The sequence below is a fragment of the Ornithorhynchus anatinus genome, chromosome 20 (genome assembly GCF_004115215.2).
Source record: "Ornithorhynchus anatinus isolate Pmale09 chromosome 20, mOrnAna1.pri.v4, whole genome shotgun sequence".
NCBI classification, from domain to species: domain Eukaryota; kingdom Metazoa; phylum Chordata; class Mammalia; order Monotremata; family Ornithorhynchidae; genus Ornithorhynchus; species Ornithorhynchus anatinus.
In genome coordinates this window covers 1,475,112-1,492,481 of record NC_041747.1, presented here as the reverse complement: position 1 = coordinate 1,492,481, position 17,370 = coordinate 1,475,112, and the positions used below count along the sequence as shown (strand labels likewise).

At 46.6% G+C, this 17,370-nt stretch overlaps 1 protein-coding gene across 6 annotated transcripts in view; it reads right to left on the bottom strand.

Moving 5' to 3' along the window:
• Positions 1–620: 620 nt before the first annotated feature.
• NUP58 (nucleoporin 58) overlaps positions 621–17,370 on the bottom strand; it is a 36,030-nt gene continuing 19,280 nt past the window's right edge. For 2 of the 6 annotated variants that reach the window (XM_039915021.1, XM_039915022.1), the window contains exons 14-16: positions 13,018–13,116; positions 11,659–11,754; positions 7,296–8,774 (exon numbers count right to left, since the gene is read on the bottom strand). In XM_039915021.1, the coding sequence (XP_039770955.1) occupies positions 8,266–8,774; positions 11,659–11,754; positions 13,018–13,116 (704 nt within the window). In that variant the 3' untranslated portion in view covers positions 7,296–8,265. Of the gene's footprint in view, positions 928–7,295; positions 8,775–9,143; positions 9,446–11,658; positions 11,755–13,017; positions 13,117–17,370 lie in introns of those variants that run through there. The other 4 variants (XM_029048588.2, XM_001516685.4, XM_039915023.1 and 1 more) reach the window with 3 other exon arrangements.

Here is a 17,370-nt window from a genome sequence, read left to right as displayed (position 1 = left end):
AGAACACTGAACTAAGTGCTGGGGCCAAGTGCCATTTTAGCTCTGCCCCAGACGTGCAGACGTGTTTCGGAATTTCTCCTAGGACCACGATTGCATTAGAGTTCTTAATCTCATTGACTTTAAGGAGTGGAAATTGAGCCACTTGTCAGTCTCCCAAGTGCTGCATTGAACACCAGTGGATGCTCCAGATCTATCGGTGCTATCCCAGTATGGCAGATTTTGTGGTCTCCTGTTCCCTCCTGCAAATCTCTTTCCCAGATGAAGCAAATTCTCCATTTAAAACTTTATGGGGTCACCCAGTCCAATCTCTTGCCTCCACCAAAGACCTCATTTGAGACATCCAAGAACTACAGAGCGTTCGTTTCTCTCTAACACTCTGAAAGATCTTCGAATGAGTGTGGTCTAGTGGAAGGAGTTTGGGGCTGGGAATCAGGAAGCCTGGGTTCCGGTCCCAGCTCGGCCACTGGTCTGTCATGTGACTTGGGGAGAGCCGCCGTTTAACCTCTCTAGGCCTCCGTATCCGTCTCTGTGGGATGATGCCTGCCTCGGGAGGATATTTTGAGGACAAAATGAGACGAAATAAGGTAAAGACTGTTAAAAAAAATTCTGTGGAAACAAAAGAGCTTGCCCTACCTAAGGTGTTATTAGTAACGAAGCAGAAATACATCAAAAGGAACTTTAGGTCAGTTGACTCACCGACGAGGACCCGATTCTTAAATTACAGTTGGACTAATGGAAATGGCTTCCGCCAGCACAATGAGCACCTTCTTGAAATGCTAGGTAGAATCCATCCAGGCAGAAGAAATCCCAAGCTCTTTGCAAAGAGGGCAAACACACAGACTTGAGTTGCTGCTCAGAATTGGTATTTCCTTCCAACTTCATCACTTTCTATAACACTGGGCTTTGTAAGGAGCAGCAACTGGGGACCTAAGGCCGGGAGAGAGAGACAGAAAGATACCCGTAAAGAAATAGCATTTTTCACCCACAAGGAAGGAAACAGAATTGAATTTGGTTTTGGAACAAATACAGTCACTTCCCCGGGAGAGAACTAAACAAGAGTTGAGGGCTCTGTACCGGGCCCCGATTTTACATTTCTTCCCAAATGCTGTCGGCGGGCTGGTTTGAGGACCACAGGCCCTAGCAGGGTCCTGTGGGAGTTGTTGGCCTGTGGAGGAGGAGGAAGGTGGGCCCAGTGCAGCCGCGGCGGTCAGCCAGCTCGAGCGGGCTTGTCTGGTTCGGTGCCCGAGGAGTGGCGGGTGTTTTGGCGTTTCCCAGGTTCACCCGTCTCAAATCAAATTTTACTTTTACTTTTGCCACTAAAATGCCAAGTATATAAAGGCCGGAGCGGTGAACCCCCCATTTCAGAGGTTCATCCCCGACAACGCCCGGCTCCAATTAAGCTCAGATATTACCCTCCCTCTCTTTCAACCCCCAGATCCTCTTGATTTTTCAGGTCCTGCCCCCTCGTCTCCTTCTGAACGTCCACACACTGACCCAGGCCCTTATGATATCCCTGCATCGGTGTCTTTGCCGACCTTCCTGCTTTTTTGCCTCTCCCCTCTCCAGCTCATTTTCCGTGCCGCTTCCGGATCAGTTTTTAAAACTTCTCTGCCCGCGTATCAAGTCTCCGGTGGCTGCCCTTTCCTCTCTGCATCAAGCGGAAACTCCTTACCACTGGCTTTAAGATAATCAGCTCTCTCCCTCCTGTTCATCCACTCATCTCTCCCACCATACTCCAGCTCCCTCTCAAGCTAACCTACTCTCTGTGCCTCGTTCTCGTCTCTCCCACCGGTGGCCTTTTGCTCGTCTTCCCTTCCACTTCCTAGCTCTCCCCCTTCAACGCACTATAGAAACCGTACCTCCTCCAAGAGGGTTTCCCCAAATAATTTCTAGCCACTATACTTTATATCCCCAAACTGCCTCCTCAGCACTTGCACGCTACCTAATCACTTGGCACGCACGACCTCTCAGCACTTGCACACTCCAAAATTTAAGTACTAACTCATGCAGGGAAGCAGCGTGGCTCAGTGGAAGGAGCCCGGGCTTGGGCGTCTGAGGTCATGGGTTCTAATCCCGGCTCTGCCACCTGTCTGTTGTGTGACCTTGGGCAAGTCACTTAACTACTCCGGGCCTCAGTTCCCTCATCTGTAAAATGAAGATTAAAACCGTGAGCCCCACATGGGGCAACCTGATTATCTTGTATATACCCCAACGCTTAGAAAAGTGCTTGGCACATAGTAATCGCTTAACAGATACCGTCATTATTATTATCTTGCCAGGGTTTTATTGTGTGTCTCTCCCACTCAACCGTCAACCCCCTGATAAGGGGAATCTTTTCCGCTAATTCTAATGTACTCTCCCCAGCGATTAGCGTGGGGCTCAGCCCACAGGAGCAGCGCGGTCAATAAGGTTTGTTGACTGCCTGGAAGCAGCACGGCCTAGTGGATAGAGCTCGGGGCTTGGAGTCAGAAGGACCTGGGTTCTAATCCTGGCTCTGACACGTCTGCTGTGTGACCTTGGGCAAGTCTCATAACTTCTCTGGGCTTCAGTTACCTCATCTGTAAAATGGGGATTAAGACTACGAGTCCCACATGGGACACAGACTCTATCCGACCTGACTGTCTTGTATCTGTTCCAGTGCTTAGAACAGTGCTTGGCTCGCAGTAAGTGCTTAAACACCATGGAAAACAAAAAACACATTGCCCTGCAGAGCCAAGCCCTTCTACGGCTCCTGTTTACGGTGCAAAGGGAGATTTGGAACAGCAGCAGCGTGGCTTAGTGGAAAGAGCCCGGGCTTGGGAGTTAGAGGACGTAAATTCTAATCCCCGCTCCGCCACTTGTCTGCTGTGACATTGGGCAAGCCACTTTCTCTTTGCCTCAATTCCCTCATCTGTCAAATGGGGATTAAGGCTGAGTCCCACGTGGGACAACCTGATTACCTTGGATCTACCCCTGCACTTAGAACAGTGCTTGGCACATAGTAAGCTTTTAAGCAATACCATAATTATTATTAAGAGGGCTAGGCAAAACGGATTACTCTCTTAGTGTGTCTAAAATAACATGGTGAGAGGAAAAAGTGAGGCCACACCCTTTAAAAAGTTCAAATGAAATGCGGAGAGCAGGTTTAAGGCGTTTTAAGGGTAATCTAGGGAAACTAGTAGCCACTAAGGCCAGTCCCCAGCAAATAGGCCTCTCCCGCTCCCTAGTGCCCAATAACGGTTTTACAGGGAGCCCCGGAGGGAACTAATAATTAATAATAAATTAATAATGGTATCTGTGAAGAGCTCACTATGTGCCAAGCACTGTTCTAAGCACTGGAGCTAGATGAGCAGGGCCCGGAGAGCGCGAGTGGCGCCGCGCAAGCCACTGATCGCGTAGGCAGTCCGAGTCTCTGACACCTTTTCAGTCGGTACAGTCCGTTTTTATCCTTCCAAGTCCCTTCCTGCTTCTCCCTCCCCGCCGCCTGGGACTCCCAGGGCCGCAGGACCTTCTCCCTTTCCATCGTGGTGTGAGGAAACCGGGGGTCTTCCGAACTACAGCTTCAAAGGGGAGGCAGTGTGGTCCGGTGGTTAAGGGAGGTCCTGAGTTCTAATTCCTGGCTTCGCCACTTGTCTACTGAATGACCTTGGGCGAGTCACTTAAATTCTCTGTGCTCAGGTACCTCATCTCTAAATGAGGATTCATGATAATAATAGTGATGATGGTATTTTTTAAGCGCTTACTATGTGCCAAGCACTGTTTGTTCTAAGCGCTGGGGAAGATACAAGGTAATCAGGTTGTCCCATGTGGGGCTCACAGTCTCGATCCCCTTTTTACAGATGAGGTAACTGAGGCACAGAGAAGTTATAGGACTTGCCCAGGGTCACACAGCAGACAGTGGCAGAGCTGGGATTAGAACCCATGACCCCTGACTCCCAAGCCTGGGCTCTTTCCACTAGGCCGCGCTGATTAAGATTGTGAGCCCTATGTCGGTCGGGGATTGTGTCCGCCCTGATTATAATAATAATGATGGTATCTGTTAAGCATTTACTCTTTGTCAAGCACTGTTCTAAGCACTGGGGTCGATACAGGCTAATCAGGTTGGGCAAGGTCTCCGTCCTACATGGGGCTCACGGTCTTCACGTGGGCCCTCAGTCTTTTTAATAATGTTGGTATTTGTTAAGCGCTTACTATGTGCAGAGCACTGTTCTAAGCGCTGGGGTAGACACGGGAATCAGGTTGTCCCACGTGGGGCTCACAGTCTTCATCCCCATTTTACAGATGAGGTAACTGAGGCCCAGAGAAGTTAAGTGACTTGCCCACAGTCACACAGCTGACAGTGGCAGAGCTGGGATTCGAACTCATGACCTCTGACTCCAAAGCCCATGCTCTTTCCACTGAGCCACGCTGCTTCTCTAGCCACGCCGCTTCTCTTTTTGTACCTCCTCCAGAGCTCCGGACACTGCCTGGCAGATAGGTGCTTATAAATATCGTTTTAAAAAAAGATCAGGAATCGGGAAACCTGGGTTCTAATCGCTGCTCCTCCCCGCGCTTGCTGGGTTACTGTGCCACAAGCCCCTTAACCTCTCTGAGCCTCAGTTTTGTCCCCTGTAAAATGGGGGTAAAATCCCTGTTTTCCTTCCCTCTGAGACTGTGTCTGAGTTGATTATTTTATATCTACCACTTAGCAGAGGGTTTGACACTAATGCTTGTCTACTTGTTTTGCTGTCTGTCTCCCCGTTTTAGACTCTGAGCCCATTGTTGGGCGGGGATTGTCTCTATCTGTTGCTATACTGTTCATTCAGTAGTATTTATTGAGCACTTACTATGTGCAGAGCACTGTACTAAGCACTTGGAATGTACAGTTCGGTAACAGACTGTACAATTCGGCAACAGATTCCAAGTGCTTAGTACAGTGCTCTGCACACAATAAGCGCTCAATAAATACGATTAAATGAATGACCGGTGAGTGCTTAACTACTACAATTATTGAGCCATGATCCATCCTAGGGGAAAGATGGCTCGAAAGGGTCAGGGCAAGGGCAGAATGGCCCCTTGGGAATAAAATTCCAAAGGCAGCCCTCCCCTCCGCCCACCCCCGGAAGGGTTCCTGCCTGACCACAGAGGAATGACTGGGGACTTTCCAAGCCGGGCAGCTTGAGTTTTTTCATTATAAAAACTTCAAACATTTCACTGAAAAGTTTTGCAGCAAGAGATAAACGATTCTGTTGAGAGTTCAATTTAATAGACCGACACAGGCAGACCTAAACCCCCGTCGCTTCGATTTACCAAGGACGGCACTGAGAACGTTTCGGAGTTGACACCGTTTACAACGGGCATTTTTGACTTTAAAAACACCAGCTTCCTCTTGACAGGAGTTCTGGGTTCCGGGCGGTCGACGGGAGGCCTCTATTCAGGCCCAAGGGGATCAGGGGCCAGGGAGGAAGCCCTGTCCTTCTCGCCGCCTCTACCGTCAATCCATAAAGACCAGCGGTCGCGTCGTCAAGACCCAAGCTCCGAGGGAGGCCTGCGTATTCACGCACGCGTCCTCCTTCAAGCTCCAGCCCCCTTACCTGCGTGTCGGGACCCTCGGTCTTCAGATGAAATCAGACACGGCCACCCATTTCTCCTTTCTCTCTCCTTCCCCTCCAGGCCTCCGCCCAGGAAGCTCGAGCACCAGCCGGAGATGGGGCGGCCGGTCCGGCGGCCGGACTGAAGCCGCCTCTCCGCAGCTGCTGCTGATGACTTAATGCTGATGATGCTGTTGCGGGGACTTAAGCAACCTGAGACACTCTTTCCAAGCCCCCAGTTGCTGAGAACATTAGCGGAAGGTGTGACGTCGTGAAGGTAAGATCGAAGCCCGCCGGACCCCCCAGACAACACTCACACACAAACCCAGAGCAGGAGAACTGTTCACTCCTCCAGACTATGAGCCTGGTATGGGCAGGGAACGTATCTGGTAATTCTGTCGTGCTGTAGTCTCCCAAGCGCCTAGTACAGTGTTGTGCACGTAGTAAGCGCTCAATACATACGATTTAATGAATAGTACATGCTCAATAAATACCGTTGACTGATTGACACCACCTAAAGGGAAATCTTCTTTTGCATGGGATGACCATCACCCACCTGGTAACACCTACTAGACCATAACCAATTGCAGAAGAAGAATTTGGGGAAGAAACTCGAAGGGCATTTGAAGGCAAGTTGTATCCCTGATTCAACTGACCCTATTTACTTACGACCTGAGTGTGAAGCACTGTTGTAAGCGCTTGGGAGATTAACACGTGAGCAAAACGTGCAAATTTTCCTCAAGGATCTTTGACTCTTATAGGGAAAACAGAGGAGGATATGACCTAGAAAATCAGCCACCAGAGCGAAATAGCAGAGTACGTAATTGATGTGCAAACAAGCGTATGTGTCTAAGTGCCAGGAAAGGAATAAAATACGGTATTAGGGAGGACTGTTTGGGCATTAAGGTGTGGTGAATGATTTGGGGAAGGCTTCCTGGAGGAAATGGGAATTTTCGATGGTTTTTTGAAGGTGGGGAGAGCTGTGCTCTGGTGGATGGGGAGGGAGGAGAGTTCCAGACCGAGGAACCGCGAGAGCCAGGGGAGGGAGGCGGGAGAACTGAAAGTGAAGTATCATTAGACGAGGAGCTCGGGAAACGGAAAAGAATCCCAGCTGAGGAGTAGCGGGTGAAGAGCCCCAGAATGTACTATGGGGTCAGATGGTAAAGGGCCTCAAAGGCAACTTTTTGAGTTGTCTGGTGGAGAGGAAGAAAAGCCCAGGGTCTGAAAGGGTGAACTTGCAGGGCCAGAGGTGCCAGCTTTTCCTTTTGAGTTCAGGGATTTTACAGAGACGTGCGGATTAAGACCGGATCAGGACAGTCTTCCAAGGCCCGACGGGCCAAAAAGTTGCCATCTGGGGCCTTACCAGCCCTCATGGGAAACGCTCAGGTCTGGGCAGAGGGCTGACATGAGCCAGGCTGCTGGGAGACCAGCTCAGTAGCTACACCCCCAACCCTTCCACCCTCCTTCTTCCCCACCAGGAGGTTAGGACTCTCCCTGCAGAGTTAACGGCTAGGTAAAAACAATACATGGCAAATTACTCTTTTTGGATGAGGCAGCCGAAGTAGAAAAAAAGTTTCAAAATTGAGATCAAGGACCCAGACGTTAGAGTTCGGCACCACTAAATCCACCGATTCAGAAAATGAAATGGATACAGTACGTCGTCTTCACCGAAAAGGGTTAGGAGTCAGGCCCAATTAATAATGAAACATCAATATCCCACCAACATAGAGAAGATAGGGACAGTTCTTCATAGCATTGATTCAGTGAGTTTTATTGTTTACACAATGGAAGATTGCAGACAGAGTGGACAAGGACAATACGTTCTTAAAAATTTTCCACAAATTTTTTTTTTTTTTTTTTTTTACAAGGAGTCCAATGGTTCCGCTATTCGAATTTAACTTAAAAAGCTGTAAAATACAAATATCTGACTTTTACGGCAGCCCAAAGCAATGGTTTAAAATTCTGATTCAAACCCAACACGGTTCTGACAGGATATGAAAATCAAAAATCACACCTTTTTCTGTCTTCCCCCGACATACACAACCCAGATGCAGTGAATACACAAGAGTACAAAAATGAAAAACAAGGTCTGTGCTCCAAAACAAAGATTTCCCTTATTTAAAATGCATCGAGAACAGAAACTCTAATTCAACAAAGGCCGATCGAATGCAGACTGATTCCAAAACATACAAAATGGTACTCGACAACACTCTTACAGTCAAAAGCAACAGACTAGAAAAAATATATATATGTATATATGCAGTACCTGTTTTAGAAAAAAAGGTGCCTTGGTGAATATGCTTCTGTAAATTCAATATTCACTTGATGCACAATATGTACAAAACCTTCTATATAAAAGTTACACTATTCTCAATGAAACTTCATTCACACCCTCCCTAAGATGCTTGAACTTGCAAAGGTAAAGAGGCCAACTGAAATTTTTTTTATTTCATCGCAGCTAAGGCAGTTAACTCCTTGTGAGTTTTTTTTTTCCCTTCCTGCTATTTCAGCCAACACCGGACAGAGGGGTGTGCGATGCAACCTGACACACAAACATTATTTCGTGGCATTCCCTGTGCTGGAGAGACAGCGGGTGGGTACTTTAGAGCTGTCAGCAGGAATATTTTACCCTGAAAAAAAAAAAAGGAATCGATCGTTTTCCCGGTTTGGTGTCCAGGTTAGTAGTCCTCTCTGATCCAACGCTGCATTGGAATGATCAGAAATGCGTCCACTGGAGCACCACTGCCCGTCGCCCTGCCCGTGCATAGAAGTGAGAACTTTGGCTTCGGGCCCTGCTGGCTCCACGCCGACGGTCCAGAACCCTGAATGTGCTCCTCAAGGCCAGTTTCTGAAAAGCCACACACCGCCACCGGGCCCCGGGAGAGGGCCGGTTCGGCAACGGCGACCGTTCAAGGTCTCGGTCGAAACGTCCCACCGGATCAGGTGAAGGGGCTCCGATCTTTGGAGTGGCTGCTGGGGGAAACGGAGGGGTCGAGGCGGGGTGGGGAAATGCCACGCTAGCCCATCGGCTCCAACGCCAGACGGCCAATATCACTGCGGCTGGCCTTAAAAAAAAACGACGACGGAGGGCTGCCCGCGCCCGACGGCCCAAGTCTGACGACTGTGGATTCGTCTTCTTGGGGGCGTCGAAGCCCAAGATGGGGAGACGGAGAATCTCCCGAGGAAGGGACCTTGAGGGGAGACTTTGAGGCAAGGTCTGTACGTCTGTAAATATATAAATTCTATAGGTACACACAAATGTGCATTCGACTGTATATATTTACATACTTATTCACAAGATGTCCTGCAGTAATTTCCAAAGGCCATAGCAGGGGACAGGAAGCATGGACTCTAGTATCTGAACTAGAATATATTTTCTATCTGTACAAGAAACAAATATGCATCTATCGACACCGTGTGGTTTACAACAGAAACGTTCTGCTTCTACCATTAGGTTAAATAAAGGAACGTCATCAGGAGAACAGCATTTCTAAAACTAGGAACCAAAATAGAGATACAATTCGGTGGGTTCATATTCACAAGAGAGGCAGTCGTCTGTGTCGCGACAACCAAGGATACATGTCAAATTCAGAATCGGGGAGATATATCAAAACTTTATAAATCTTCGGGGGCGCAACGTGACGACCGCATCCGTTCTAGAAAAATAGATCTATGGGGCCAGCGGGGAGGGCTCGGCTCCTCCCACCCGGCCACCCACCCCGCAGTCTATCTTTTTCCTCGCTTGTTTCCCGCCGGGGGCTTTTTGAGCTGAAGGAGCTGTCCTCCCGTCCCCAAGCCCGCCGAGGCAGGATTGGACACCCCGAAAGTCAACCCCGCGGATGCGGTGATGCCCGGATTGCTGAAGTTAAACCCGGACGTACTTGAACTGCCAAAGCCTTACAAGTGGGAAAAGAAAACATGAGGTCAGAAATTCGGTCACAACAAATTCAGTCTCACGAATAAGCACGGTGGGGTCTGGAAGAGTAACCCAGGGGCTCAAGGGAAGCGATAACTCTAGGCCCCCGGGCGACCGCTGGGGCTGGGTGGGAAGACCACAGCTGAGGAGCGGTTCTCTTGGGCCCCAGGATAGGCGAGAGCTGGGACTCGTGCATGCCTGAGCGAGAAACCTGGGCTGAAACGAGGGACTTATGCCACACGCTCTCGTACGACCCGAAGCCCGCAGCGGCGAGCCATCTCCCCGGACTCTCCAGAGCACCAACGTGGAGGGGGAGGGGCCTCGGGTCCACCTGTCCCCGGCCTCGCCCAGACCGCATCAACTCTGCATGCAGCAGTGGGACCAGGGTGGGCTGGGCACCCCCTTCCTCCAGATCCCTGGGTGACTGCCGTGATCAGAAGCACCATCTACAGTTTAAGGGGTGACGGTGGTGCAGTATCCTTTTCCTATCTGTAGTTCCCTTTTGGGTTATATATGAAAGAAACACCACCACCTTTCTCAGACGCTTCGATCCGAATAGACTGAATCGGCTTGTATAAATTGCCCAGAAGTGATTTTTAACCCCGCAAAAGTCAGTGATACCAAAATTTTCTCCCCACACCCATAAAACATCCCCCCTTAAAGTGAAAGCTGAAATATTACACTTTTTGATTAGCATCCTGGTTGGTTTGTTTCCGGTGAGGTTTTTCTTTTTCTCTGCTTATCTCTGGATAAGCAGGGAAAAAGGGCTTCTATACGAATTCTTTTAAAGAGAGTGCTGGGAGGGGATAGGGTCTTGGAGAATCTACTCTTATTCTCTTCACGGAAAGGATTAGAAAGAAGGCAGGGGAGAGTAAGAAGCACGCATCACTAGTAAGTTCCCACAACTCTGTAAAATGCTAAACATCTCTGTGTGTGGGTGGGGGGAGCTCAAAAACATTTGTTGGAACTATTTGGTAATGCTCCTGATTAAAGCTACCAGAGTGAGCGGACAGCTAGAGTCCAGTTAAAAAAAAAAAAAAAGAAAAGCAGGAAGATCACGGGCCTGAGAGTCAGAGGACCTGGGTTCTGACCCTGGCTCTGTCAATTGCTTGCTCTGTGACCTTGGGCAAGTCACTTCACTTCTCTGTGCCTCAGTTTCCTCAACTGTAAAATGGGAATTGTATACCTGCTCTCCCTCCTACTTGATACTGTGAGCTCCACGTCTACCCCAGTGCTTACAACAGTGTTAACTGTTAGGTTCGTTTATGCTTTACAAGTACCCTAAAACAAAACCAACTGGGGCTAAGTTGTGAACGTAATCTACTCTCTCCAGTGGGGCTCACTGGACTCCGGCCCTGCCGGCGAGGCTGTCTGGGACTTGCCCAAGGAGCCTTCCAAGCCGGGCAGCCTCAACGGTGGCCCCGTGGGGGTTTAAGACCCAATTCAGGCAACTCAAGAGGGACCCTAAGCATCACCGCTGATCTTCACAGTCTCCCCAAAGGTATCGGACTAGTTATGCCTGGAAAAGCAAGCCGGGCGGAACACAGTGCGACTCCAGCGGGCAAACTCTGGGCTCTGAGAAAGGGGCAGCTAGGGGAGGAGCTGGGAAACATCTCAAGCGAGCTAGGTGAGAAGGAATTTGGAAACTCAAAGGACGAGCAGTGGCCCTCCGCTTCTCCCACCTCATCCCGGCCCCCTTGCCAAGCACCGGGCGGGGAGGGGGAACCGTATTATGGATGGGTGGGCACAGGCACGAACGGTTTGCTGACCCAATTAAATGGCAACAGAAATGTAGACAGCAGTTTAAATAAGATAGCAGGGGAGGAATAAGCAATGTCTTCTCAAATCAGGTGAAAACTGTCACGACCACTTACCTAGGAATGCTTTTAACTTTTGGAAAGGAGAACTTAAGTTTGCTTGCGTGTGAAAAAGGCTAAAAGTATTCAAGTGCAATTAACACGGCTCATAGATATGGTAACAACAGTATTTACTGAATGTCTACTCGGTGCAAAGAACTGGTCTAAGCATTTAGGAAACTAACAGAATAGTTATGGATTTAAACTGAGAGATCTGTTTAAAGCCACTTGGACCACTCGGTCTAAGGGGAGAGACAGGGTAACGCAGACTTTCTGACTAAAAAGCAAAGATAAATTTGCATGCTGTTACATACTTAGGGGATGGACATCCACAAACCTGCGCTAAGGCTTCCTGAGGGCTTAGTGGCTGTTCCAAATCCAAATGAGGAGGCCCCTGAGGTGCTGCTTCCAAAACCAGAGCTAGTTCCAAATCCTGGGGGGAGGGCAGTAGAAAGATAGATGGACAATGGTTCAGAAAACACCGATCCCAGGAAAAGCTCGGCAAACTGTCAGAAGTTAACAAAACAGCCCTGGAAAATGTCCACGCTTGTCTTCAAGTTACGGCTTAGCAATCTATACCCCGGAAACCATTCAATCCAGGTCTCTAAACAAAATGCTGTCCCCTTTGAAGTTGGCCAACGTGGAAAGTGATCTGCCTTTCTCTGATTAATTCAAATCCCTGACTATATTCAATAGGGACATCATTTTGTCAGAACTTTACCTGCTAAAAGAACTTTATTCAACATACAGGGCTATTTCGTTCACCCAGATACAACACTTTGTATCTGTCCTTTTTCATTTAATAAAAGAAGACTCACTGGGCCATGACAGGTCATTCCTTGGGAAACCTGATCTGCAAATACTTTAAAAAAAAAAAAAAACCAGCCCAAATGGTAGGCATTTTGTTCTGTTAGTCTAGTTTTTCATTTTGGGAAAAAAAAAATTTCCTCAATAGTTCCCAAAGCAAAAGTGAATTATCTTTTATGGGAGGGGTGGGGACATCATGGGAAGATTATGTAGCAAAATAACTTTCACAAATGGAAAGAAAACCAAAGGTCTTTCCCAGTGCCCCCATCGGTTCGAGGAAGTGTGTGGCTGTTCCCTTTCTATTGGAAACCATAAGTTCTCCAGAAAGGGGGTCCCAAACACTTTCTAATAATCTTGGTGAACTTCAAAATCACCATTTAACAGCAAGAGGCTGGGCTAGCGAGTTACATTTTGGGAGGGGGGGAAATCAATCTTCTAGTAAGTTAAGACTGATCTCTGGCAGATTCTTTTATTCCAGTTAAATATTATGAATGGCTGGCTTTTGGAGAAAATAATATAGAAAAATATTGACAGCCCTTATTGCAAAGCAAAATGAGTTCTCAATGTCTTGTTTCCATTTAGTCTAGCTGCTAATTTTTAAACTCACTATATCCGGCTAACTGTACCTGTAGTGAATACGCAGTTTCGGACAGGCTTTCCTTTAAAGGGGGCTTTTTTTTTTTTAGGCTAACCAAAAGCATTTGATAGTTTTTTCAGTATTTTTCTACCAGCTATTAAGCAATCTAGACTAGATCTTGTGGGGGAGGGTGGCGGGGGGGGGGGGGATTTTTAGCTTTGGAAACAACAGAAAATTCTCTCAAAGCAGTGTCATATGGGCTTCTTAATTCAGATGGAGAACAAATGAGAAGTTAGAAAGATGAAAGTGTACCTCCAAGGGTCGAAGACCCCAAGCCACTTGACTGCAAGCCAGTGCCAATACCAGAGCCGAATGACGCTCCCAAACCAACGCCCAGAGATGGCTGTGGCCCTGGGGTGAAAAACAAAAATGGGAAAAAAAAAAAAAACAAGCTTGCCTTACTCTTTCAAGATTCAAGTGCCTTTACGAAATTTTAAGAGTGAACATCATTTTCACAAATCCCACTTAAATTCCCAACTTACGTCTCTAAAATTTCTCCCCGACCCTCCTTATCCGGCTCAACTGGTAAAACCTACCCCAGATGGCTGCTGCAAAATGAACCTAGTCAAACTAGACTTTTAGAGAGTGTCATTACACAGGAGATTATTTTTATTCTTACCATTTTATCAGTCTTACCCAAACATGTTAAATAGTTCTAAACATCTATTTATTACAAATACAGTCCTTGTGGGCTTGGCTTATTACATATAAAATTATATTACTACTTTAAAAAAATTAATGCACGGAAGCGGGTCTTTAAAAAAAATTAATCCTGTGACTATTAGTGTCGGGTCTCGATTTACCGAAAGGACCGACGTAAGCACAGTAAGCTATTACTTAAGAAGAGTCAATTTACTAAGTAGAAACCCACAAAATGGGCCTAATTTCCTATTTCATTTACCTATCCAACCTTGCACATAGTAAATAGATAAAAAACAAGACAGTATTTTATTTCATTAAATTTATTATTCATTTTAAAGCAAGTCAATTACACAGTAACATGACAATTCAAACTTGTTCACACAAAGTGATAACTAAGTTCTATTAAAGTTCTGCTACATTACACCATTCCAATAAAGGTAATTTGCTTCAAGTCACCTCCTTAAATAATTAATAATAGACATTTACAAAGGCACAGTTGTGCACCTTGACCAATTCAGTACATTCAAGATCTCAATTCAGAACTTTTCCTTCCCGCCATTTTGGGGGGGGGGGGGAAATATTCTGAGACAACAGTTTTTCTGCATGCTTACTCTAAAACGCAGAACCACAGAAACCCTTTTCTGATCGGCTAGTTTAGCGTTTCAGTTGAACTTATTTGGCGAAGACAGAATCAAACGGGCCAGCCTCGCCTGTTCTCGATTTAGTGAGCAAATACAAAAGTCTAAAAACTGTTCGTTTTGATCGATAGCCTATGAAAATGATTTGCAGTTTTCACAGTACAATCTTCAAGAGTCTTGTCTTTTTCAAGCACAGTGATCAGTGCATTGGAAAGTTACGAGGGGATTGCCCAAATAAAACACGCGTCCACGGCCTTAGAGTGGTCCAGTGAGGAATGAGGTTTGCAAATTTTTAAAAGAAAAAACAAAAAACCAAAAAACAAATTCGTGTTAAACTCTTCAAAACATTACAGAGAACCAAAGCTGAGGTCATTTATGCTGCCAACTACAAAAATGCACTTTCCAAATAACTACTGACCACAAAATAGAGAGTGACTTCTTGGATAGCAGCCGGGGCTCTTAGAGTAATACTTTCAAAAATAAATTAAAGGAGGGTTACTAGAACATTTTTCACATCCAGTTCAAAATCCAAGTATCTGCTTAGCAGCTTTCAGAAGTTCAGAGAAACTGCACACAGGCACACATTTACAATTCTAACAAAAATAATATGCAGAAAGCATCTGTGCAGTTCCTTCTTGTTTAAGGGCGGGCCTCCAATTTACAAATTAACGAGAGGCACTGCTGGTGGAAGACCTCAGAGGAAAAAAAAAAAAAAGAGAAGTCATAGCCCTCGGCCCTCCGATCCCAGACCGGATATTTCCTTTGACCCAAAAACGCAATACTGTTAATAGGCGAGCTATAGAAAGATCAGATCAGAATCCATACCTAAGCTGACAAGGTTTTCCTCTGCACGACGGGCACATGACACTTGGGTTGAGTTTGTACCTTTTAACATGAAATACTGAAGGCAACACCATTTATAAACCTAGTAGATAAGCGTACATCGTTTCAATAAGTAAAATCGGATGGCAGAATCTCCCACGCCAAAGATTTAGCAAGCATTTTACTCTTTGGCTACTACTATAAATTAGTTTCAAAAATCAGGGTGTGAAAGACAAATCCTTTAGACAGTGGTTATTTTCTCACAATCTCAGAGGTCCCTTTCAAAACCTGACATTGCCCCATTAGAGGGTATTATGTTAAATATGACTTACAATTAGAAACCAGATAAGTAGTAAGTCATCAGGATTGGCCAAAGTGAAATCTTCCTTTCACATTCAGTAACATCTTACAAAAAATTACCACATAACATGGTCATACCAAGATTCCCCGCCCCCCGCCCCCAAATCCCCCAACCCACAAAAGCATCCCATCAAAATTCAGATTTTGTGTTTAGAAATACACTGAAAATCTTCCTAAGCTAAAGGTTTTTTTTTTTAGGGAAAGTCTGTAAGTGCTGTTAAGGATTGTTGAAAACGTTCCATTACCATGTAAGTCACCCAGAACGACTACTGTTCTTATTTCTAAATCATACTTCTAAAAACACCTTCCCCCCCCAGTGTTATAAAATGTATTTTACTGATTTAATGGGGAATGTTCCTTTGGTTAACAGAACAAATCCTGAAAGCCACCTACAGGAAATGGGCAGCAAGTAAAAATCGAACACTTTCCGGTTATCACTAACCCTCGGTTTTCTGCACCGATGCTAAAAACAGACCCTATGAACGAACAAAATGGCCGTGCTCTTCTCAGCAGCTTTCCAAGTCGAGAGGAGAAAAAGATGCCTCATGTAAACACTAAATACACTTTTAAAAGTCAGAGCACCACAATGCAACCCCAATAAATTAAGAAAATCTCTAGAGCTTCAGGCTTCGAAGGCGCTCTCTGCCAAATGATGGATTTTTGTAGATATTGGCCAACAGAGAGCTTTTTGAAACCAGTCGTGCCCCTGTTGGTTCCTTGAATATCCACCCTCCCTACAGTCGAGGGGCCGAGGGCATTTTGGTCAACACTCCCATGCTGCAGAGAAACAAAATAAGGCCCACAATGACCGGACACTCCCCTGCCCTACCCTCTCCCCCGGACATACACAAAGGCCTAAAAGGAACCAGAGAACCAGAGGTCCCTTAGGCTCCACGTCTGAGCACCTCAGGGAAAGATTTCTCAGGTCAAAGGCAACATTCTCACTTAAAGGCAAAGTTCCCAGTTTCCAGAGGACACTCTCACCTCACAGCAGGGTCTACACGGGTCAATCGTGAGACCCAGCTATTTCTCTAGACTCCCAAACTAGATAATTCATTTATGTTTTAAAAGGTAACTTCCCCAGATATACTGGGACTGTGAAGAAAACTAGGATTATGAAGATCATCTAACTGCAAGGCATTTTTTTTAAAGGGTATTTGTTAAGCGCTTACTATGTGCCAGGCACTGTCCCAGCCCCCTGCAATAAGTCCCGAATGCCTCCTTCCTCGGGCCGAGCCGTAACCGCCAGCTAATTTACGGGAAGCAACGACCACTCTCATTTCTAAGGAACGAGTTGCGCATCCCATCCCCATCCCTCTGGCCCAAAGAGCGGAGGCGTAAATGACTGAAAATACAGTCGTTTCCGCTAGAACGTGGCGGTCGCGTTCTGCAGGAACCTCCCCCGGTGGGCTGATCACCTTTTTGGAACCACTGATTCGACAGGAAGTAATGGGTTAAAAGGCAGATTGTTTGGCGGCACCGTCGCCATCGACAGATTCGGTACAAAATCCCTTGCAGCGGTACGTCCACCACGATTTGAATGCATCACCCTCTGGTGACTCACTCATTGCTCTTTTGCTGCATTTAGCACGGTAAAATTGCAAAAGCACACACATACACACACACACAATACGGTACAGTATGGTTGAGTCGGAGGCTAGTGATCCTGACTCTGTCGCACCATGACCGATGTCCCACTCGAGCACACAACCATTCCTCCAACATCGAATTTAATCGTCTACTACGACTACCAGTAGTCGCGTATATACAGTGGTCGTACTATTAGTACCAGGTAGTAATTACTAAATGAATTACTAAGTAATTACTACCTATTGAGCGCCCAAGGGATGCAGTGCCCTGAAATACAATGTGACTAGTTCCAGCTAGTGGACGGGGTAATGCCGGAATGTTTGGGTTGGGGGACGAATATCCCCTAATACTTCCGTCGCGGAGTATCAAAATTATTTAATGCAAACACATGATCCGGCAGAAATGACGGTATGCAGTGAGAGAGGAAATGAAGGGGGCGGTAGGGAAGAAAACCATAATACGCAAATATGGCTGGCAATCCAGAAGTTGCAAGGAAAGCCTGAGGAACCTGTCACAGTAATCAACCTGTGCTCTTTTAGGAAGGCTCTAACTA